Raw genomic sequence first — 24,685 nt, forward strand, 5'->3', positions numbered from 1 at the left:
GGGTTTTTCTGTACCCCACCGGGCGCTAGCTCCTGAAAGCTCCCAGTGCAGTGTTCCACCTCCAGCTTCCCCCAGTCACATGATCGCTCCCCTGTCATATGACTGCTGATGGGGCAGGGGAAGAGGAAGGATGCGGATCACAGAGCTGCACCAGCTTCCCTGCTGAGTTCCGGCCAGAGACGGCCAAAGGCATAGGCAAAAAATAGGCAATTGCCTAGGGCATCTGCTGATTAAAATGATATGCAGCATGCCTATATTCTGTGTGTAGCATTTCATATGCAGATACAGCCACAGTCTCACACAGTATATAGGCATGCTGCATATCATTTTAATCAGCAGAAGCGGCTTGTGCATCCTAGCCACATAGCAATGCAAATAAGATGCATTTTCATAAAAAAGGTGTGCCCGACATTAGCATTGAGGCAATATTTATCAGGACACATCTGTATCCAAGCAGAGGCAGAGGTCACAGTGTTAGTGGCAGTGTGAGTGCTATGTGCATGTAAGTGGGTTGGTTGTGCAGTAGTGTTCGGAATATGTGTAAGGAGCAATATGTGAGTCATGTAAAAATGCATTAATAATGTGCAACATATGTGTAAGGGGCACTATGTGTGTCATTATGTGTATAAGGGCATTAATAATGTGCGGCACATGTGTAACAGGGTACTACTGTATGTGTGTCATTATGTGTATAGGGGCACTAATAATGTGCAGCAAATGTGTAGGGGACACTGTGTGTCATTATGTGTATAAGGGCATTAATAATGTGTGGCATATGTGTAAGGGACATTATGTGTAAAAGGGCATTAATAAAGGTTGTCATAATGTGTAAGGTGCATTATGTTTATAAGGACATTAATAAGGTGTCTTATGTGTGTAAGGGGCATTACTGTGTGGAATGTGTATAAATGCGATACTAATGTGTGGCATTATGCGTATAAGGTGCTCTACTATATGGCGTTGTGTATAGGAAGGGAACTACTGTGTCATCTAATGTGAATAAAGAGCAATAGGGTGTGGTGTAATGTGAATAAGGAGCAATTCAGTGTGATGTAATGTGAATAAGGGACTCTACTGTGAGGAGTAACATTTATAAGGTAAAGTGATACTACTGTGGGATGTAATATGAATTATGGACACTATTGCATGATCATATGTGAATAAAGTTGCAGTACTGTGTGGCGTAATTGGAATTGGGGTTATTGCGGGCCATGCCCCTTGCCAGCAAAAACACCCCCCTTTTTGGGCTGTGCGCCAAATGTGCAAACTGTTCCTATTTAAAATATAGGGGGTACAAGGTCAGAGGCGGAACCAGCAGTGGTGCTAGGGGGCACCAGCCAAAATCTTACCTAGGGCATCATATTGGTTAGGGACGGCTCTGGTTCTGGCTCCTGGGCCGCAGCACCCTTCCTGCAGTCTCAGGCTGCTGTGGCACGCATGGGACACTGCAGGTCGCTGCAGTTATTGGGGATTTTGCTTCTCTTGCCTCAGGCAGGTGAAACCAAATCCCCAGAGACAGTTCCATTTTCAAGCGAAAACGAGGCTGTTTCTCACAAAAACACACAAGTTTCACTGAACCTGGATGTTTTCGGGAGGAAATCTGTTTTTTTTACGTGCGATCCTAATTGGATAGCCTGTAAAAAAAAAACATTGGTGAAACATCAGACAAAAGTGCGAAAACAGATGTTTTTCGCACCCAGTGTTTTATCTCCTAATCTGTCCGTTGCCATTACTATTAAGCTCAAGGCACTATCAGTTGTTCCAGGTCATGTGACTGAAACATCTTTGACATTCCCAACAAAGCGCAGGGAATTATGGGATTTCTTTAGTCACGTGTCCTCACGGAACACCCCCAGGACATTCCCATAGTGTTACTTATTTAAATGATTGGTTGTATCCTTGTTTACCAACAATGGTCTGAATTGCTCTTTTGAGATGATATATTCGGTTGTCTATGGTCTCTATTAATGACACAGAAGTGTGTTATATTATACATACTAACGATAATGGTTTCTTAACCACAACCTGGTTTGCTAAACTCAGGTTATGTTAGTTGTCCGCATCATGTGACCAGAATAAACATCAGTGTGTCTCTGGAAAATACACCAATTGGCAGATCGATTACATGGGACTCTTACTGATCATGTAATCAGATACCTATAATAAGAAATAAAGAAATAAATAAAAAAAGATTAAAAAAATGTATGTTCCTTTAATATATTATGATTTTAATGAATATATGGACAATGAGGGTAATATAGGATTGCCTCAATAAAATCTATTAGTTTGCTGGACGGTTTTGTTTACTTACATTAACATGTAATAGGTGTGTACCCTTATGTCATTACTTAGCAGATAATAAATATATAGGATGACTTGCAACACTATACACATGCTCCTGAGGAAGCTGAGGTATGAGGACCCGGTGAAACGCGTTGAGCTATTGAACTTTGAATTGTGCCACTCCAATAACCGCTATATGAAGTCTTGGCTACTAGACTCCTTAACACCAACTTTGGAGCCATTTGTGTTCCTTGCCAACCTCAGGGGAAATACCCTTGCAGCATCTATCATCCTGGAATAACCCCTAGAGCACAATCAAGCTTCCAACTAATCACAAAGTGCCGGCAAAATATCGCGGACTGCATCTTACGTCCAGTAAAATTGCTGCTAAAAAGTGACCATTAAGGACACACCTGGAGAGGGTCCCACATGATAGAAACTTTCAAATATATCAAGGGTTTTAACAAAGTCTAGGAGTGAAACTGTCTTCTAATGAAGAGAAGCAATAGGACACGAGGACATGTACTGAAACTGGAGGGTACAGGGGAAATTTGAGGAAAAATTACTTCACTGAAAGGGTAGTGGACAAGTGGAATAGCTTCCCATCAGAGATGGTTAGAGGCTAAGACAGTAGAGCAATTTAAACATGCATGGGATAGACATAAGGATTTAGCGCTTTGTGTCCTCTTGAAGAAAAGCACTGTATAAATTATAATAATTTTATTGTTATGTTGGTGGAGAGAGATAGGGAGGTAGCTAGAAAGAAAAGCTGAGTTGAGAGATGATTTCTTAAGGAAGACGGAAATGTGCCAGTGGAGAGAGGCAGGTTGAAGATGGTCAGTGAATGCCTTGCATATTATTGGTCTCCAAGCATCTATCCCTGGTTATGCTGCCCTTTTCTGATAGCAGACATGTTTTGAACAGTACCGGCTCTAGGTTTCCCCCAGATGGCTAATTCCCCATTAATGCCTAACATGGGGGGTCATTCCGACCTGATCGCATGCTAGGTTTTTTTGCTGCGATCAGGTCAGAACTGCGCAGCGTATGCACCGCAATGCGCAGACGCCCTCGCACGGACACACAGCGGATCATTGCTGTGCGATGGGATTTACGAAGAATCCATTCGCACGGACGATCGCAAAGAGATTGACAGGAAGAAGGCGTTTATGGGTGTCAACTGACCGTTTTCTGGGAGTGTTTGGAAAAACGCAGGCGTGTCCAAGCGTTTGCAGGGCAGGTGTCTGACGTCAATTCCGGCCCCGAACAGGTTGAAGTGATTGCAAGGCCTTAGTAAGTTCAGAGCTACTCAGAAACAGCACAAAATGTTTTTGCACAGCACGGCTGCACGTGATCGCACACTTGCAAGGCTAAAATACACTCCACTGAGGGCAGAGACTATACGTTCGCACGGCTGCTAAAAACAGCTAGCGAGCGATCAACTCGGAATGACCCCCACGGAGCTGCTCAGTTCCTGTGTGGACTATTCATGGCTACTCCCAGCCTATTAAATGGGTATCCTAAGACTATTCTTGTACCTGCTTACCTGAAGCCCAAATGTGCAGACTCTTTTAGAGGATCGAGCTGCACTCTACACTTTTTTTTTTTTTTTTATATATATATATATATATATATATATATCTGTCACTTTGCAAGTGCTAGATCATACACCACTTCATTATCTTGACTTCTTACAGCACATTACTGTAGTGTTTAATTACGGTTATTGTAATGGTGGACACCTGTTCTCTTCTTAGCAGAGCGCCAGTCTAGGCAGTCACATTCTGTATCCTGAAATTATTAACCTCCATGTTTACTGTGTTTTGTACCATTTGTTTGTTTATAACACTTTATCCTTCTCGCTAGAATGCAGAGATCTAAGTAACCATTGGGTATAAATATTGCAACTATGGGTCTCGATTCAGACCTGAACGCTGCTGTGTTTTCGCACAGAAATGCGTATGCACTGCAGCGCGCACGTGCGTCGCCAAACAACAGGCATCGCCAAGCAGCAACAAGCTGATGCGAAAATTTTAATTGCACAGCCATTTGCATGCTGATTGACATGAAGAGGCCGTTTGTGGATGGTAACTGACCATTTTCTGGGAGTGTCAGGGAAAACGCAGGCGTTCCAAAGCATTTTCAGGGAGGGTGTGTGACATCAGCTCCGGACCCAATCAGCCTGTTCTTTTCGCACTGTAGGAGTAAGTCTTGGGCTGCGCACACAGTGGGAAAAAATTTGATGGTGAGTGAGGTGCGAATGAATTTGCAGCTGTCCGCTGTTTGAAGGACATTTTTCGCACTTCGTACACATGCGATTGCACACTTGCACGGGCCGAATTTACACTCCCCTTGGGCGGCGACTATCTGATCGCAGGACAGCAAAATTAGCAGCACAGCGATCAGTTCTGAATTAGGCCCTACGTCACTGTACTGTTACCTTCATAAAGGTGAGCTGCAAACCACCAAACCTTCATTCTGCTTTATAAACAAATTCTCATTTCACTTATTCAAGTTCTGTGAGTGTTTCCTTCTGATGTCTTTGGATGCAGCAGCTGTGTTATGATATGTGAAAGCAGCAGGAGGGGCCTGTAGTAGAAAGTCACCCAACGCATGCTTGTTGTGCGCAGTCCGACACCGCATTGGATCATCTGCATGAACACTGTTCAACCCTTGTGTTACTCAGGATGGACAGTGTTTTTGCATTGTCAGGGCCAGTAATGCTGTATAGGAAGACGCAAACCTTGACCTCAGCACATCTACAAAACGGGGCTGACGCCCCCATTTTGTAAAATACCGTACTCCCCATTGCCACACCCAAATGGCTGCAGTTTTTCACACACTTGATGTCTGTAGCTGCAGTATGGGTCCTGCGCATGTGCAGTTCAAAAAACATCTGTACGTAAACCAGTGGGTTTGCATATATCTCTGAATTAGGCTCTTTGGCCCTCATTCCGAGTTGTTCGCTCGCTAGCCGCTTTTGGCAGCAATGCACACGCTAAGCCGCCGCCCTCTGGGAGTGAATCTTAGCTTAGCTGAATTGCGAACGAAGTATTCGCAATATTGCAAAATGATTTTACTTTGCAGTTTCTGAGTAGCTCGAGACTTACTCTTCCAGTGCGATCAGTTCAGTCCTTTTCGTTCCTGGTTTGACGTCACAAACACACCCAGCGTTCACCCAGACACTCCCCCGTTTCTCCAGCCACTCCCGCGTTTTTCCCAGAAACTGCAGCGTTTTTCACACACTCCCATAAAACGGCCAGTTTCTGCCCAGAAACACCCACTTCCTGTCAATCACACAATGATCAGCAGAACGAAGAAAAAACCTCGTAATGCCGTGAGTAAAATACCAAACTTCATAGCAAATTTACTTGGCGCAGCCGCAGTGCGAACATTGCGCATGCGCAGTTTGCGAGAAATCGCTGCGATGCGATGAAAAATAACGAGCGAACAACTCAGAATGAGGGCCTTTGTCTGTTCAGCACTTTATTTATGTACACATGCATTATCAGTTGAATAGGAGTGCATTGTAACCCTCTCAATGTAGATATGCACATAATATACAAATTTTTAGTGCAAGTTCTGTTTTTACTTTAGCATTGTTTATTCTTTATAGAAACACCAATGACCGGTCTATCACATTGCACATCTACGAATCAGACCCAGATCACCCTGGGGTTATAATATCTTTGTTTTAAAAGTATGGTTCTTAGATTCCCTTGTGGTCTAATCTCCGCTTCTGCCCTTCTCTGATTCCTCCAATCAATGCTAATTGAATTTTCTGGTTCTGTGTAGCTCCGTTACAGCCTCCAGGTTTGTCTGATTTGCACATTATTTCTCTCCACGGTGTTGGAGCAGGTAGGACATTTGCTTACTTAAGAGTTGGATAGAAATGAATAGTGACATTGATTCTCATTAAAGTGATGCACACCTCACTGGCCACAGCTTCTGAAGGAAAATAAAATCCTTTGCCAGGTTTTATGAAGAGAACTACTCAGGAAAGAGCATAATGTGCCATAGCCACAGTCCCGTCAGTAACAAAATAACGGTCTAGTGAGTCCATGTTCTTTCAAAGGGGTTGTATCACTGTTTTCAAAACACAAAAATTATAATTTGTCAAGTGACTTTCATAGGGCATAGATGGCCCACCTTGTATACCTCCAGGTTTATGCCTACTCTGTGCTAGTGGGAGGAGCCAAGGCAAACCAGATGATTGTAGAAAATCTGACGTAGCTCATTGGGCAAAAGTGCAAACATCACATCAAATGCCCAACTATCCTTTTCATTGATTTAATCCTTTTAGTAACTGCTTCTAATATACTGGGTTGTTTAAACTCCTATATATCTTAAATTAGTTCTGAGACTGAGGGGGTAGCCTGACTTTATTTATTATCGTTATTATTATTTTTTATAGATTCTTTATTTTCAAGTTTTTCAGTAGCAAAAAGAAATGACAAAAGCACAAATAGCTTGCATATCTCAAATACAAGTCAGTAAACAACATGACTTTGTTTCATATAGAACAGATGTGTAACAAAAACAAAAAAAAAACAAAAGCGGTTCTGTGCAGTTTACAAGAACAAAATAAAAAAAATAAAAAACAACAACAATACCGAATCAAATAATAAGAGGTGGGAGGGAAGGATGGGTAAGACGAGGGTTGGGGTACAGTTAAGTCGGTTTGTAAGCTGGAGCATTTATACGATTTTGAGCAATTTTTGGGGGAGTTGACATTAAGCAAGGTTTGCCGGAATCAGCGCAGTGTATTCACGTGTGGTCTTAAATGCAAGCCACGGATACCAGGTCAATGTATAATTGGAGTGCTATTCTAGAGCAGTGTGGTAGATATCCTCCATGTGCATGTAAAAGTCTGTTCTATGACACCATCCCCAAATCGTAGGTGCTGCTGTTGAGTGCCAGTGTACTGGTATCACAGCTCTCGCTGTGTTACTTAAATGTTTTAGTAGTGAGAGTAGTGAGTGTTTATATCTGGTAGAAGGGATATCGGAGTGTGAAAGCAGCCAGAAGTCAGGTCTGCTGGGCATGGCACATCCTACTATTTTGGATGTCAGTTTTAGAATTCTGTGCCAAAACGGGGTTATGAGGGAGCAATCCCACCAAATATGCGTTAAAGTACCTCTGTCCCTTCCACATCTCCAGCATAGAGGAGCAGAAGCGGATCTTGCCACGGGCAAGCCATCCGGAGGGCGCCGCACCATGGCAAGATCCGCTGCTGCTGTGCCGGCCGCTGCCCGCTGTGAAGGGAAACTAGACGCTGCGCGTCTAGTTTCCCTTCGTCGGCTGCCCGTTGTGAAGGAAAACTAGACGCTACGCGTCTAGTTTCCCTTCGTGGAGAGGACCTTTACCATAATGATGTGTGGTGCGCGTTGACGTCATCGCGCACCGCACAGCAAAGGTCCTCTCCACGAAGGGAACTAGACGCTTAGCGTCTAGTTTTCCTTCGTGGAGAGGACCTTTGCTGTGCGGTGCGCGATGATGTCATTGCGCACCGCACATCCTACTACAGTACAGGGGGCGTAACTGACCACGCCCCCTGTATGAAGCCACACACCCTAATGCCGCCCGGGGCGCAAGAAGCCCCGGAACCGGCCCTGTAGAGAAGATACAGACGGATAGCATTTATGGAGTAGGGTGGGGCACCTATACCACCTTGTTAATAGCTTGTACTGAGTTTCACTGACTTCCAGGCTGGTGGAACTTATTATCCTTATTTTTATAGTGTCAACCACTCACACAGTTATGCCCAGAGAATACTTAATCATTCGTACCAGGCCCTGTGCCATTAAAGCTTGAAGTCTAAATTATCTTCCAAACACACAATGGGGGTGATTACGAGTTGTTCGCTTGCTAGCAGATTTTAGCAGCATTGCACATGCTAAGCCGCCGCCCTCGGGGAGTGTATCTTAGCTTAGCAGAATTGCGAACGAAAGATTAGCAGAATTGCGAATAGAAAATTCTTAGCAGTTTCTGAGTAGCTCGAGACTTACTCCTACACTGCGATCAGTTCAGTCAGTTTCGTTCCTGGTTTGACGTCACAAACACACCCAGCGTTCGCCCAGACACTCCCCCGTTTCTTCAGACACTCCCGCGTTTTTCCCAGAAACGCCAGCGTTTTTCCGCACACTCCCATAAAACGTCCAGTTTCCGCCCAGAAACACTCACTTCCTGTCAATCACACTCCGATCACCAGAACGATGAAAAAGCTTCGTTATGCCGTGAGTAAAATACCTAACTTTTGTGTAAAATAACTAAGCGCATGCGCTCTGCGAACCTTGTGCATGCGCAGTAAGCGACTAATCGCAGTATAGCGAAAATCGGCAACGAGCGAACAACTCAGAATGACCCCCAATAGGGCTCATTTGTTGTTTGCAGCCAATAGACCCCAGTAATTGTTTTGTGGACTGCGGATAGAAATTGGAACGTCCAGAGGAAAGTTGCACAAATATTGGGAGAAAATACAGCCCTGGTTGGAATCAAGCCGTGGCCCTGGCAATGTGAAGCAGCAATGCTAAGCATGTGCCACCATGCTGCCAAATCAGTGTGTGGGCGGGGTGTATCATTGCGTGGGGAGAGATAATGTACCAACCAACTAGCGCTCATTTTTCAAACACAGCATGTAAAGTGACAGACCGGAACGGAGTAGCTGGTACTTTATATCTCTCCACTTTCCAAGCATTGACGCATACACCCGCTGTGTTTTATTTTTTTTTCAGATTACAACAAATTTAACACCGCAAAGCAATAATTTATATCCTATTTGGGATGGGGAACTCAAAGGAGGTTGGCCTGTAGTTGGTTGTAGGAGTTATGAAAGTTGTAATAATAAAACATAACTTGTAATGATACATTAAAAGTGACATTTAAAACATGACTTTAAAAAGGTTGAAACAAATTCTCCATAGTAGTTGTGTAAATCAGTGGTTCTCAAACTTTTTTGAATCACGGCACCCAAGAGTAGCAGAATTTTTTCATGGTACCCCTAGGCCAAAAGTTTGTTATTGAGAAATTTTGAAAAAAGAGATAAAATTAAGTAAATAGCGTTTATATGATAATGTTAGGGTCAGTTATGTGGTAAGGGATAACATTTGCTTCTGTTTGGCCACATATTTTATGATTTACCGCCACCAGCACTGGTTTTGACTATTACATTGACCATAAATAATGTGGATTGGTCCTGGACCACCAATCCAAGGCACCCCTGCAAATCTCCTGAGGCACCCCTGGGTGCCACGGCACACAATTTGAGAACCACTGATGTAAGTGATCCCTTATGGCTTGCGCAAATGCAGATAATAAATCAGGATACGACAAATGCAAAGGTGCTTATCACACAATAATAATTTCAAAGACGCACATCCTGGAAAAGGAAATTAAATCAATTATATTACCAGGTAAATTCAAAAAGGTGTCCTTTATAATTGCAGTAAATTCCCACACACTCCCAGTATTCCACTCAGACTTACTATTTACCCTGTCGCTCCCACAGAGAAGGACGGAGACCGTATGGTGCAGACTGCTCAGGGCACTGCACTCCTTCTCCCGCTCCCATGTGCTGTATGGGTGGTCTTCAGGTTGCCGGCGACCGGGCTCCCGACGACCACCATACTGGCGCTGGAATCCCGACCGCCGGCATACCGACAGATTTTCTCCGTCTTGGGGGTCCACGACCCCCCTGGAGGGAGAATACGCACCACCGTGCCCGCAGCGTGGCGAGCGCAGCGAGTCCGCAAGGGGCTCATTTTCGCTCGCCCAACTGTCGGTATGCCGGCGGTCGGGATTCCGGCGCCGGTATGCTGGCCGCCGGGAGCCAGACCGCCGGCATCACATACTACACCTCTCTGTGACCTCTCTCTGTTGTGCAGAGGAAGGCACATAATGCAGACTCCAGCTGCACCCATCACCTTAAGGCTTTTTATGTTCTAAAGCAGAGAATAGGTCTTGGTCAGAAAGGCTTGCGCCTGTTGCCCATCGCTTCCTCTAGTAACGTGTTCCAGCGCGCATTGCTAATGTTTTTGTCTGCCATATAGTCAGACCAATAGATGATACGACAGAGCAGAGACATAAAGCTGGTGGTCACAGGTAAAGGCAAGACCACTTCAGGTCATCTATTGCCCATTACTGTCTATAGCAAAGCATCCCGGAGTACATTGTTAATGGGTTGTTCTCTGTCAGGTGATCGGTCTTATGCATACACATAAAGCATGGGATTGATAGTGGAGTGTCAGGGTATTGCAGTGTGTCCTATATACATGTACATATCTTACTGATATCCTAGGCAGGACACATGGGTCTGTATTACATGCTATAATGTTGTATTATATGCTAGTTTGTTTGGTCTGTATTTTATTAAAACATACACTTGACTTATGTAGCTGAATTATACGCTGGCAACAGTGCTTAAAGTGGTCCTAGAGAGGTGGTGGAACTCACCCCCCCTCACCACGGCGCCCATGTAATAAAGGTATTGCGCGCGCCCACAAAAAGGGGCATGGTCTCAAAAGAAAGGGCATGGTCACACAATAGTAACAGCAGCAGTAGCGCCCCTTATACAATGCCCACAGTAGTAGTGGTCCTTATGCAATGTCCACTGTACTGGAAGTTCCCACAGTGGTAGTGCCCCTTATACAGTAGCCCACAGTAGTGGTGCCCCTTATGCAATGCCCGCAATAGTAGTGCCCATCATGTCGCCAGGAGTGATACCCCTTATGAAGTACCCCCTTTGCAATGCCCTCATTAGTAGTGCCCCCAATAGTAATGCCCTTAATGGTAATGCCCCTGTGTAGTATTGCCCCCAGTAGTAATGTTGCCTGTAGTAATGCCTTCAGTCGTTTAGCCCCAGTAGTTATGCCCCCAGTGGTAATGCCCCTGCAGTTATGACCCCAGTAGTTACCCCCCCCCCTTTAGTTTAGCCTCTCAGTGGTAATGCCCCCCAGTAGTTTAGCCCCAGTATTTTGCCCCTTGTAGTTTAGCCACCAGTAGTAATGCCCCCCTGTAGTTTGCCCCCTTGTAGTTCAGCCCCTGTAGTTATGCCCCCAGTAGTTTAGCCCCTGTAGTTATGCCCCCTTGTAGTTTAGCCCCCAGTAGTAATGTCTCCAAGTAGTAATTCCCCCAGTAGTTTAGCCCCTGTAGTGAGGCCCCCCAGTAGTATTGCCCCTGTAGTTACGCCCCCTGTAGCTTGCCCCCTTGTAGTTTGCCCCCAGTAATAATGCCCCCCAGTAGATGCCCCATAGTAGTTTGCCCCCAGTAGCTTGCCCCCAGTAGATGCCCCCCAGTAGATGCCCCCCCAGTAGTTTGCCCCAGTAGATGCCCTCCTGCAGTTTTCCCCCTTGTAGCTTGCCCCCAGTAATAATGCCACCCAGTAGTTTGCCCCCTGTAGATGCCCCCCAGTAGTAACGTCTCCCAGTAGTTTGCCCCCAGTAGATGCCCCCCAGTAGTACTGTCCCCCAGTAGTTTGCCCCCAGTAGATGCCCCCAGTAGTAATGCCTCCAGTAGATGCCCGTCCGTAGTAATTCCCCCCAGTAGGTGCCCCTCTGTAGTAATGCCCCCCAGTAGTTTGCCCCCAGTAGATGCTGCTATACAAAAGAAAAAAAACAAACAAAATACACCATACTCGCCAAGCTCCGCTCCGTGTCCGACCGCTGCAGTCCTCTGGTCATCCGCTCCTCGGCACTATAGGAGAGACTTCATGATGTCTCTCCCATAGCGCACAGTGACGGCGCCGGAAGCCGGAGCTCAGTACTGAGCTCCTGCTGCCGCTGTGGAGAGAGAGCCGGGCACCCGCTGGTAACACAATCTCAGCGGGCGCCCGGCATCTCCCTGCAGTGCCGGCCACACATCGGGTTAGGTGAGGCGGAACTGCATTTCGTCTCCAAGTGCAACTGACGGAACGTAGTTCTGCCCCGTTCCGGCTCACTTTAACCCCTGGCTGGCAATATGGAGCTATAATATATGCTGGATATTTGGGACTGCGTGATATCTGACTTATCACAGGAAATTATTAGTGTGGTAGTCACATGGGAATGCTTAACATAACCTTATTGTAAGCTGCTCACCATGGTGTTACGCTCATGTGATGGGTGCATTTGCTGATTATGTCAAATGAATATCATGATTGAATAGTCTAGGTATGATTCGTGGAACTACACATCCCAGCAAGTTGTACTGCATTTGCTGATTATGTCAAATGAATATCATGATTGAATAGTCTAGGTATATTGAAAAAGCGATTTTTATTTATTTATTTTTTTGTATGTTTTTCTCTTTGTAAAGATATAGTTGGCTGCCTTATTGGTATGTAATGTCTGTTTTTCTAAGCTAATTTATGGCCTTAGCTTAAAGGGGGATTGTATTGGGTGGAGTTTGCAATCATTGCATTCACATGGATATTGTTCCTATTTGAAGTCTAGTATACGGCTGGATAGCCATCGGCTGGTAGTGCTTACATAGAAGTGCTGACATAAAAGTGTTATTATAAAAATAGCGTTATACCTGCATTAAACCGAAGGAAAACAGAAGGGAAACATCAACACACCAACACTACCACAAAAGGACTGCCTTAATGCCTCAAAAGTATGTAATTCATCTTATGCATATTATCTGTTTTTAAAAACCTATGAAAAGGCATCCCTAATCTGCTCACTACAGTTCTCTCTTATGCAAACTTATGTATGTTTCTTGATGTAATGATTTCTTATAAATGTCATTGCATGTGTGGGGAAGTTGCTCGGTGAAACAGTTTATTATTGCATACTGACTGGTGTTTACCTCCTTTGAACATTTACCCATTGTGGTCAGGTGTACTATATCTTTATATTTAGTAAGGTGTAGTCATGGTGTAAAGGACAGAGTATGATTACTGATTAGTAAAAGAAAACAAATACTGAGCAACATCCCCAAACAGGTAAGTTCAACTTTAAACTTGTCATTTATTTTGTACGCTCTGGACATGGCTACTAATAACAAATGCACAGACAAAATTCTTAAAGCTATGTGTGCAAATGCTAGGAGCTTAGGAGACAAAATTCCAGAGCTAATTGCGATAATGACAAGGGATAACCTGGATTTTGTGGCAATTACAGAGTCTTGGTGCAATGAGAATCATGACTGGGACTTAGCTATACCAGGATACAATTTATTTAGGAAAGATAGAATAGGAAGAATAGGAGGAGGGGTAGCAATGTATGTGAAAAAAAGCATAAATGCTACTTTAATACAAAATATTGAAGCCAAAACTGAGGCCCTTTGGGTCACCATAGAAACTGTGAAGAAGGACATTATTCGCATTGGGGTGATCTATAGACCACCAGGCCAGGGGCAGGATTTGGACAGGAACCTATTGTTGGACATCTCTAAAATGGCTTTTAAGGGAGAAGTCATAATCATGGGAGACTTTAATTTACCTGATGTAAATTGGGAGGGGTCTTTTGCAAGTTCAGCTACAAGTGGCAAATTTCTACATTCCTTACAGGGAGCATCTCTCAAGCAATTGGTGAGGGAGCCCACTCGCAAAGACTCAATATTAGATCTAATTCTTACAAATGGTGATAGGATATCTGATATATATGTGGGTTGGGATCCAGTGATCATCAAGCAGTATGGTTTAGTATAAAGACAGGATCCAACTCCTGTCACACAAAAACAAAGGTGTTGGATTTTAGAAATGCTGACTTTGCAAAAATGGGGAGATGTTTAAGTGATTCATTGGCAGACTGGAGGAACTTGGAAGGAGTGCAGGAGAGGTGGAAAAAACTGAAAAGTGCAATACTAAGTGCTACAGACCTTTGTATCAAAATGGTTAGGAAAAGCACCAGGAAAAGGAAGCCAGTGTGGTTCACAAAAGAAGTATCAACTAGTGTGAAAGCAAAAAAGATAGCTTTTAGGAAATACAAACAGACTCAAAATAATAACGACAAAGAGGTGTATCTGGACAGGCGGAAGGATGCTAAGAAAGTGATCAGACGTGCAAAGGCAGAAGCTGAGTATATAAGTGAAAGGAGAAAATCAAATGGAGGAATAATAAGACTTAAGACAGAGAGGGAGCATTTGGTGGAGGGAGACAAGACAATAGTAGATCACCTAAATAATTATTTTTGCTCAGTATTTACTACAGAAGAAGGGATGGGGACACAGTTAAGTTGCAAGGACATTCATAAAAATAAGGTAGATGAAAATACATTTACAGAGGAGAAGGTCCTAACAGAACTTTCAAAACTAAAAGTGGATAAATCAATGGGACCAGATGGGATACACCCAAGGATACTCAAAGAGCTAAAAGATGTGCTTGTTACACCTTTAACAGAATTATTTAACCAGTCACTAAATACAGGTGCTATTCCAGAGGACTGGAAAAGAGCAAATGTAGTTCCACTGCACAAAAGTGGAAGCAAGGAAGAAGCAAGTAACTACAGATCAGTAAGCCTTACATCAGTAGTAGGGAAAGTAATGGAAAAACTATTAAAAGAAAGAGTAGTGGAATATCTTAAATCAAACAACTTACAGGATCCAAAACAGCATGGATTTACTGGTGGGAGATCATGCCAAACAAATCTTATTGACTTTTTTGACTCTGTGATGAAAATAATAGATCAAGGGGGAGCTGTAGATGTAGCATATCTAGACTTTAGTAAGGCATTTGACACTGTCCCACATCGCAGACTGCTAAATAAACTTGAAAGCCTGGGGGTGGATTATAAATCAGTTAAATGGATAAGAACCTGGTTGCAGGATAGGAAACAGACAGTCGTAGTTAATGGAGTGCAATCTATGGAGGGAAATGTTACCAGTGGAGTACCCCAGGGATCTGTACTTGGTCCAGTTCTCTTTAATATCTTTGTTGGTGACATTGCAGATGGTATTGAAGGGAAGATATGCCTTTTTGCAGATGATACAAAGATATGCAACAGGGTAGACACACCGGGAGGGGTCAAACAAATGATTAATGACCTAGGTAGGCTTGAGAAATGGTCAAGAACATGGCAAATACAGTTTAATGCTAAAAAATGCAAAATCATGCATTTGGTTCTCAAGAACCCAAAGGCTAAGTATAGTATCAAGGGTACTATAATGGAAACTACTGAGGAGGAAAGAGATTTAGGAGTCACTATTTCAAGTGACTTGAAGGCAGGAAAGCAATGCAACAAAGCAATGAGAAAGGCAAGTCAGATGCTTGGTTGCATAGGGAGAGGAATCAGTAGCAGGAAAAAAGAAGTGATAATGCCACTGTATAAGTCATTGGTACGGCCCCATCTGGAATACTGTGTCTAGTTCTGGAGACCCTATCTCCAGAAGGATATAAATACATTAGAGAGAGTACAAAGAAGGGCAACTAAAATGGTGCATGGCCTACATCACAAAACTTACCCGGAAAGGCTAAAAGATCTTAACATGTATAGTTTGGAGGAGAGAAGGGAAAGGGGGGACATGATAGAAACTTTCAAATATATCAAGGGTCTTAACAAAGTTCAGGAGGGAAACATTCTTCAAAGGAAAAGAAGTATTAGAACTCGAGGGCATACATTGAGACTGGAGGGGGGGAGGTTCAGGGGAAATTTAAGGAAAAATTACTTCACAGAAAGGGTAGTGGATAAGTGGAATAGCCTCCCATCAGAGGTGGTAGAGGCTAAGACTGTAGGGCCATTTAAACATGCTTGGGACAGGTATATGAATATCCTTACAAAGAATTAAGGTTAAAAAAGGGTTGAGATTGCCTAAAGGATAAAATAAAAAAGGGGCAGACTAGATGGGCCAAGTGGTTCTTATCTGCCGTCAAATTCTATGTTTCTATGTAGTCAGTTGTAGCAGGCATGGTATTAACAGCTATCACAAAACCGGTCACTCCCACTGGGACCTTATAAAGATATTTTACAGTGTGTGGTGCAGCAAAGTATTTGTTCAATCAGAATGACGGCTTTTTGTTTTACATAGACCCAGCATCAATATCATCATTTTTTATAAAAATTGGGATTTTGCATCCAGCTTTTGTGTCAGAAAAATGGCTGAAACAATAACTTGTAATATATTGTTTCTCTTATGTCTTGTAGGGTACCAGTGATTTCTGTGTGGCTCCTGACAAATTCATTATGAACATGACACATGATCAAGTCAGTACAGGTAAAAGTTGTCTCCAGGACACTTAGTGGCTTCACCTATGAACCAGCTTTGGCAGCTTTTAACATTGCATATATAGAATTGTGATCTGCTTTAGATAATTTTGCTTTTCACCATCACTCTGTACTGTACAGTTATGTGTAGAATTCAAGAACTGCACTCTTAATAATTAAAATATTAAAACAGGTTGAGTATCCCTTATCCAAAATGCTTGGGACCAGAGGTATTTTGGATATTGGATTTTTCCGTATTTTGGAATAATTGCATACCATAATGATATATCATGGTGATGGGACCTAAATCTAAGCACAGAATGCATTTATGTTACATATACACCTTATACACACAGCCTGAAGGTAATTATAGCCAATATTTTTTATAACTTTGTGCATTAAACAAAGTGTGTGTACATTCACACAATTCATTTATGTTTCATATACACCTTATACACACAGCCTGAAGGTCATTTAATACAATATTTTGAATAACTTTGTGTATTAAACAAAGTTTGTGTACATTGAGCCATCAAAAAACAAAGGTTTCACTATCTCACTCTCACTCAAAAAAGTCCGTATTTCGGAATATTCCGTATTTCGGAATATTTGGATATGGGATACTCAACCTGTAGTAACTATCATAAGCTTTCCTATCCAACTACATTTCCTTCTATACAGTCCACATGTCCTCACATATTTTCTCTCTCCATTTTCCCATCCTCCTAACCCCAGGCCAACATCGCTGTGTGACCATATCATACCGGCCACCAAGAACCTCTGCAATCTGGTGGACCATTATGCAATAGATTGCACCTATCCTTGTGTATTAATTCTCATTTCCCTATAATGAAAAATGCTGTGAATATGTATTAACAACTAGTAATAGCAGAGTGACAAAGATATCAGGATCTTCCACTAGAATCTACTTAAAAACATACCTCCATCTATGCCAGAGAATGAAAAAGATAACTATACACCCAACAGTTTTTATTACAGCAGGTTTCAATGATATCTAGTGCTTCTCTGTTTCATACTTCTCTTCCACTATTTAATTACCTGGGTGCAGGGCCGGACTGCCCATTTGCCAGAAGGGCCGAGGCGGTCCCGTGCATGGCAGCGTCCCATTCTCTGGTTTAGCCCCCCCCCCCGAAGCGTGCGTCTCTATGAAAATGGAGGCATTCCGCGAGTCCATGCCCCCTGGGCAACTTCTCCACTGGCTCACTTCACCACTTTTATCACTACTTAGTACATGTCCCCTTAAATCCAAAAGTAAGTGATATGTATTCAGTTTAGTAAACCTTAAATTAAATAAGCATGTTATTATAAACAATATGTTGTGTTCATCAAGTAAATCTAGCAACCCTTGTTATACAGTCCAAATTCCACAATGATCCAATGAACAGAGTCTCAAAAATTGGATGGAATATATAGCTTAGTTGTCAGTATAAGTGCAGCTCCATTAATGAGATAAACCTCTATTATATTCCTAGTACTAGTTTCCTTCCAGTTGCCAGTTACTTAGTATAGTATATTTATATAACATAACAAATAATATTTTTTCCCTGGTAATACTTTTAAATGAGGGCGCAATCAGATATATAATAAGGAAATCTGGTTTTCCCTCCTTTCATGCAGTTGTCATGGTCACCAGCCGGTCTGCTGCTCACCGGAATCCGGTCAGAACACACCGGCATCGCAGTCATCAGGTTCCACAGTAAAATATTTTTCTCATATGTCCTAGAGGATGCTGGGGATGCTTCAAGAACCATGGGGTATAGACGGGATCCGCAGGAGACATGGGCACTTCAAGACTTTAAAAGGGGTGTGAACTGGCTCCTCCCTCTATGCCCCTCCTCCAGACTCCAGTTAGATTCTGTGCCCAGGGAGACTGGTCACAAACAGGGGAGCTCTACTGAGTTTCTCTGAAAAAAGACTTATGTTAGGTTTTTTTATGTTCAGGGAGCACTGCTGGCAACAGGCTCCTTGCTTCGAGGGACTGAGGGGAGAGAAGCAGACCTACTTCTCTGAGTTCAAAGGCTCTGCTTCTTAGGCTACTGGACACCATTAGCTCCAGAGGGTCCGATCACTTGGTATGCCTAGCTGCTCGTTCCCGGAGCCGCGCCGTCACCCCCCCTTGCAGAGCCAGAAAAAAGAAGCCGGGTGAGTAAAAGAAGAAATGAAGACTTCAGTGACAGCAGAAAACTTCAGGTCCTGAGGTACCGCGCAGCGGTCGCGCTGCGCACCATGCTCCCAAACACACAGCGGCACTGACAGGGTGCAGGGCACAGGGGGGGGGGGGGGGGGCGCTCTGGGCAGCATGGGGACCTGAAAGGACTGGCAAAAGTATATGTAAAGTGCCTAGGCACTCAATATAGACCCCCGCCAGTATAAAAATCTTAAAATGAACGGGACTGAAGCGCGCCGGTGAGGGGGCGTTGCTTAGTCCCCACAGCTCTGACCAGCGCCATTTTTCTCTTCACAGAAGCTGCAGAGACGCTGGCCCTGACCTCCACACTGCTGTATAAGTAACAGGGTGGAAAACAGGGGGAGGGGGGGGGGCACAGTATATTTGGTGCTATTATCTTTATTATAAAAGCGCTAGCAGGTCTGAAGCATTGTATGTAAAGTTTCAGTACCGGGTTTGGCGCTGGGTTGAGAGCTGGCAAACTCCCTCTGTGTCTTTCTAACAGGCTTTGCTGTGGGTCTGTCCTCTATAGCCCAGTGTGATTGTAGGTGTCGGTACGTGTGTGTCGACATGTCTGAGGCTCTTCCCAGGAGGAAGCCGGAGTGGGGACAGAAAAGGAGGTGGGAGTGACCCTGTCGGCACCGCCGACTGCTGAATGGGTAAATATGTTGAGTGTTTTGAAAGCAAATGTGACTCGGTTGACTAAGAGACCCAGCCATGGAGGAAATCCATGGAAGATGCATTGTCACAGGCTCAGACCCCTTCGGTGTCACAGAAACGTGCATTTACCCAGATAGCAGATACAGATACCGACACGGACTCTGATTCCAGTGTCGACTATAGTGATGCCAGATTAAATCCTAAACTGACTAAGAGCATTCAGTACATGATTGTGGCGATAAAAGACGTATTACATATCACGGAGGACCCTGCTGTGCCTGATACTAGGGTCTGTATGTTTAAAGGAAAGAAACCTGAGGTAACGTTTCCTCCCTCTCATGAACTGAACGCTCTTTTTTAAAAGGCTTGGGAAAATCCTGACAAGAAGGTACAGGTTCCCAAAAGAATTCCAGTGGCATATCCGTTCCCCTCGGGGGACAGGGAAAAGTGGGAGTCAACCCCCACAGTGGACAAAGCTCTATCGCGTCTGTCCAAGAAGGTGGCGCTTCCGTCTCCGGACACGGCAGCCCTAAAGGATCCTGCGGATCGTAAGCAGGAAAATACACTAAAATCCATTTATGTCACTACAGGTTCGCTACTCAGGCCTGCCGTTGCTTCGGCATGGGTGAGTAGCGCTATTGAAAAATGGGCAGATAACTTGTCATCTGAGATAGATACCCTGGACAGGGTTAACGTGCTTTTGACTCTGGGTCATTTTAGGGACGCTGCAGCATATTTAAAAGAAGCTGCAAGGGATATTGGCCTTTTGGGATCAAGGGCCAATGCCATTGGCTGTCTCGGGTAGAAGGGCATTGTGGATTCATCAATGGAATGCTGATGCTGACCCGAAGAAGGCTATGGAGTCTCTACCATTTAACGGTAGTATCTTGTTTGGTGACGGCCTCACTGACCCGGTATCTACGGCTACCGTGGGTTAGTCGTCATTTTTACCTTATGTTCCTGCGCAACAAAAGAAAACGCCCCACTATCAGATGCAGTCCTTTCGGCCCAATAAATACAAAAAAGGACGAGGATCCTCCTTCCTTGCTGCGAGAGGAAGAGGAAAGGGAAAAAGGTCTCAGGCTGTGGCAAGTTCCCAAGAACAGAAGTCCTCTCCGGCTTCTACCAAATCCACCGCATGACGCTGGGGCTCCTCTGCGGGAGTCCGCACCAGTGGGGGCACGTCTCAAACTCTTCAGTCAGGTCTGGGCTCGCTCGGCCCTGGATCCTTGGATATTAGAAATAGTGACCCATGGGTACAAATTAGAGTTTCAAGACGTGCCCCCTCACTGATTTTTCAAATCGGCCTTGCCAGCTTCTCTTCCAGAAAGGGTGGTGGTATGTGCTGCGATACTAAAGCTGTGTCAAAAAATCAAGTCATTGTCACGGTACTCCCGTCACAACAGGGGGAGGGTTTTTATTCGAGTCTGTTCGTGGTACCAAAGCCGGATGGCTTAGTCAGACCGATTCTGAACCTAAAATCCCTCAAGTTCTTTCTAAAAAAATTCTAATTCATGATGGAATCTCTCCGAGCAGTGATCTCCAGTCTGGAGGAAGGGGATTTTATGGTGTTGGTCGACATAAAGGATGCCTACTTGCACGTTCCTATATATCCTCCACATCAAGCTTACCTGAGGTTTGCTGTTCAGGATTGCCATTACCAATTTCAGACGTTGCCGTTTGGTCTGTCCACGGCTCCGAGAATTTTCACCAAGGTTATGGCGGAAATTATGGTTCTCCTGCGCAAGCAGGGAATCACAATTATCCCGTACTTGGACGACCTCCTCATAAAGGCGAGATCCAAGGAGCAACTGCTGAAAAACGTTGCGCTCTCTCTGACAATTCTGCAACAACATGGTTGGCTCCTAAACTTGCCAAAATCACAATTGGTTCCGACAACACGGCTGTTGTTCCTGGGTATGATTCTGGATACAGAATTACAGAGAGTTTTTCTTCCAGTGGAAAAGGCTCTGGAAATACAGAACATGGTAAAACAGATTCTGAAACCGGGAAGAGTGTCGATTCTTCAATGCACTCGGTTGCTGGGGAAGATGGTGGCGGCCTACGAGGCCATTCAGTATGGCAGGTTCCATGCCAGGGTGTTTCAGTGGGACCTGTTGGACAAGTGGTCCGGGTCTCACCTGGACATGCACAGGAAAATAATCCTATCTTCCAGGACCAGGGTCTCCCTTCTGTGGTGGCTGCACAGTTCTCACCTTCTGGAGGGACGCAGGTTCGGGATTCAGGATTGGATCCTGGTGACCACAGATGCAAGTCTCCGAGGCTGGGGAGCAGTCACACAGGGGAGAAATTTTCAGGGAAAATGGTCAAGCCAGGAAGCTTGTCTGCACATAAACATTCTGGAATTAAGGGCCATTTACAACGGCATTCTGCAAGCGGAACATCTTCTTCGCGGTCTACCCGTCTTGATTCAGTCAGACAACATAACAGCAGTGGCGTACATAAACCGCCAGGGCGGAACAAAGAGCAGAGCGGCGATGGCCGAGGCCACGAAAGTTCTTCGCTGGGCGGAGAGACATGCAAGCAGTCTGTCAGCAGTCTTCATTCCAGGAGTGGACAACTGGGAAGCAGACTTCCTCAGCAGACACGATCTCCATCTGGGAGAGTGGGGTCTTCATCAAGAGGTCTTTGCAGAAGTGACAAGTCGTTGGGGAATTCCTCAAATAGACATGATGGCGTCCCGCCTCAACAAGAAACTTCAGAGATATTGTTCCAGGTCGAGGGACCCTCAAGCAATAGCGGTGGACGCCCTAGTGACACCGTGGGTGTTTCTGTCGGTCTATGTGTTCCCTCCACTTCCACTCATTCCAAAGGTGATAAAGATTATCAGAAGAACAAGGGTTCAGGCAATACTCATTGTTCCAGACTGGCCAAAGAGGGCCTGGTATCCAGATCTTCAGGAGTTACTCATAGAAGATCTCTGGCCTCTTCCTCTACGGGAGGACCTGTTACAACAAGGTCCGTGCGTGTATCAGGACTTACCGCGCTGCGTTTGACGGCATGGCGGTTGAACGCCAAATCCTAGCCAAAAAGGGTATTCCCAGTGAAGTCATTCCCACTCTTCTTCAGACTAGAAAGGAAGTAACGGCAAAGCGTTACCATGGTATTTGGAGAAAATATGTGTCTTGGTGTGGATGCGGGCCTAAAGTTAGGCTCTATTAAAGTACAAATTTCGGCCTTATCAGTTTTCTTTCAGAAAGAATTGGCCTCCCTTCCAGAAGTTCAGACCTTCGTGAAAGGTGTACTGCACATCCAACCTCCATTTGTGCCTCCTGTGGCACCGTGGGATCTTGATGTGGTATTGCAGTTTGGTTTGAACCTTTACGTAAGGTTGAGTTAAAATTCTTTACTTAGAAAGTAGTCATGTTTTTGGCCTTGGCATCCGCAAGGCGGGTTTCTGAGTTGGCGGCTTTGTCTCCCAAAAGCCCCTATTTAATCTTCCATGCTTATAGAGCGGAGTTGAGAACTCGTCAGCAATTTCTGCCAAAAGTGGTTTCGTCATTTCATGTAAATCAGCCTATTGTGGTGCCAGTGGCTACTGACGCCTTGGCAGAGTCGAAGTCTCTCGATGTGGTCAGAGCTTTGAAGAGCTATGTCGCCAGAACGGCGCAGATTAGGAAAACAGAGGCTCTGTTTGTCCTGTGGGCTCCCAACAAGATTGGGGCTCCTGCTTCCAAGCAGACTATTGCACGCTGGATCTGTAATACGATTCAGCAAGCTCATTCTACGGCAGGATTGCTGTTACCGAAATCGGGGAAAGCCCATTCTACCAGGAAAGTGGGCTCATCCTGGGCGGCTGCCCGAGGGGTCTCGGCATTACAGCTTTGCCGAGCTGCTACCTGGTCGGGTTCAAACACCTTTGCGAAGTTTTACAAGTTTGATACCCTGGCTGAGGAGGACCTCTTGTTTGGTCAATCGGTCCTGCAGAGTTATCTGCACTCTCCCGTCCGTTCTAGAGCTTTGGTATAAACCCCATGGTTCTTGAAGCATCCCCAGCATCCTCTAGGACGTATGAGAAAATAGTATTTTAATACCTACCGGTAAATCCTTTTCTCTTAGTCTGTAGAGGATGCTGGGCGCCCGTCCCAGTGCGGGCTGTATCTGCAGTTATTGGTTATGGTTACACACATGTTGTGTTGAGTTCAGTCAGTCTGTGGCTGATGTTATTCATGCCGTTGCATGCGTTGTTGTTGAATGCCATGTTGTACGGCGTGTTTGAGGTGTGAGCTGGTTCATATCTTACCTTCGTTTAAAATAATTAAATAAATCCTTTTCCTCGAAATGTCCGTCTCCCTGGGCACAGTTCCTATAACTGGAGTCTGGAGGAGGGGCATAGAGGGAGGAGCCAGTTCACACCCCTTTTAAAGTCTTGAAGTGCCCATGTCTCCTGCGGATCCCATCTATACCCCATGGTTCTTGAAGCATCCCCAGCATCCTCTACGGACTAAGTGAAAAGGATTTACCGGTAGGTATTAAAATCCTATTTTTTTTGCTATGCTGGAGAGGAGCGGACTCTTCTGCTGAATAATGTGGAAGGACCTCCCAAGCAAGTGGGGAATATACCTGTCGCCCTACAGGCTGTTTTTTCCATGTTTTTTTTATACCTATAAGATACAATCAGATGATTTTTGTAATTAGATATTTTTTATTAAAATAAAAAGTTTGTACATACAGTACTACAATCTACAAAAGCAGCAACAACAGTAAGGTGAATAAGAAAAAAGCTGCGGAATATGTGTGCACTATATAAATAACTAAAGGTAATAAATAAATAACAATTGTATTATATGGCTTAGTTGTCGCAATGAATAAATCATACCCTTCAACAATTTACACATAAAAATCGGTACAAATGCGAAAAAGGGGTGTGGCCACGGGTAAACACGCCCATTTTCCTATATTTTCAATGGAAGTTTGGAGAGCCAAAAATCGGTACAGACTATAAGAAAAAGTACTGTACCTACCAAAAAAAGGTACAGTTGGAGGGTATGATAAATCAGTGTAGAATACACAACCAGGCTATCAATACACCATGTAATAATTGGATTTACACAGTAGCAAAAAAAAAAAAAGTAAGGGGTATTAGACCAATACTTCAGGAGTTGCCAGAGAGCAACTTATATAATAGGGACTGAGATAGAATCTGCCTATAATGGAGGTTTAGAGAACGGAGGGGTAAATGTATGAAGCAGTGATAAGAGTGGAGAAATGAGCTAGTGGAGAAATTGCCCATGGCAACCAATTAACTGCTCCGTACAATTGTATAGTCTGCAAATAATAGATGTTACTTCAATGCTGATTGGATGCCATGGGCAACTTCTCCACTGGCGCACTTCTCCACTCTTATCACTGGTTCATACATTTACCCCTCAGAATCAAGCCACTCCCAGATATTATTGCATTTATACTCTGCAAG

The 24,685-nt window shown here is 44.4% G+C and overlaps 1 protein-coding gene across 2 annotated transcripts in view; it reads left to right on the forward strand.

Annotated features, from left to right (window-relative positions):
* The window catches only part of TTYH2 (tweety family member 2), a 315,012-nt gene that overhangs the window by 273,352 nt on the left and 16,975 nt on the right, over positions 1–24,685 (forward strand). For both annotated transcript variants that reach the window (XM_063961177.1, XM_063961178.1), the window contains one exon: positions 16,341–16,410. In XM_063961177.1, the coding sequence (XP_063817247.1) occupies positions 16,341–16,410 (70 nt within the window). The remainder of the gene's footprint in view (positions 1–16,340; positions 16,411–24,685) is intronic.

This window comes from Pseudophryne corroboree, chromosome 3 (assembly GCF_028390025.1).
Source record: "Pseudophryne corroboree isolate aPseCor3 chromosome 3, aPseCor3.hap2, whole genome shotgun sequence".
Lineage (NCBI taxonomy): Eukaryota > Metazoa > Chordata > Amphibia > Anura > Myobatrachidae > Pseudophryne > Pseudophryne corroboree.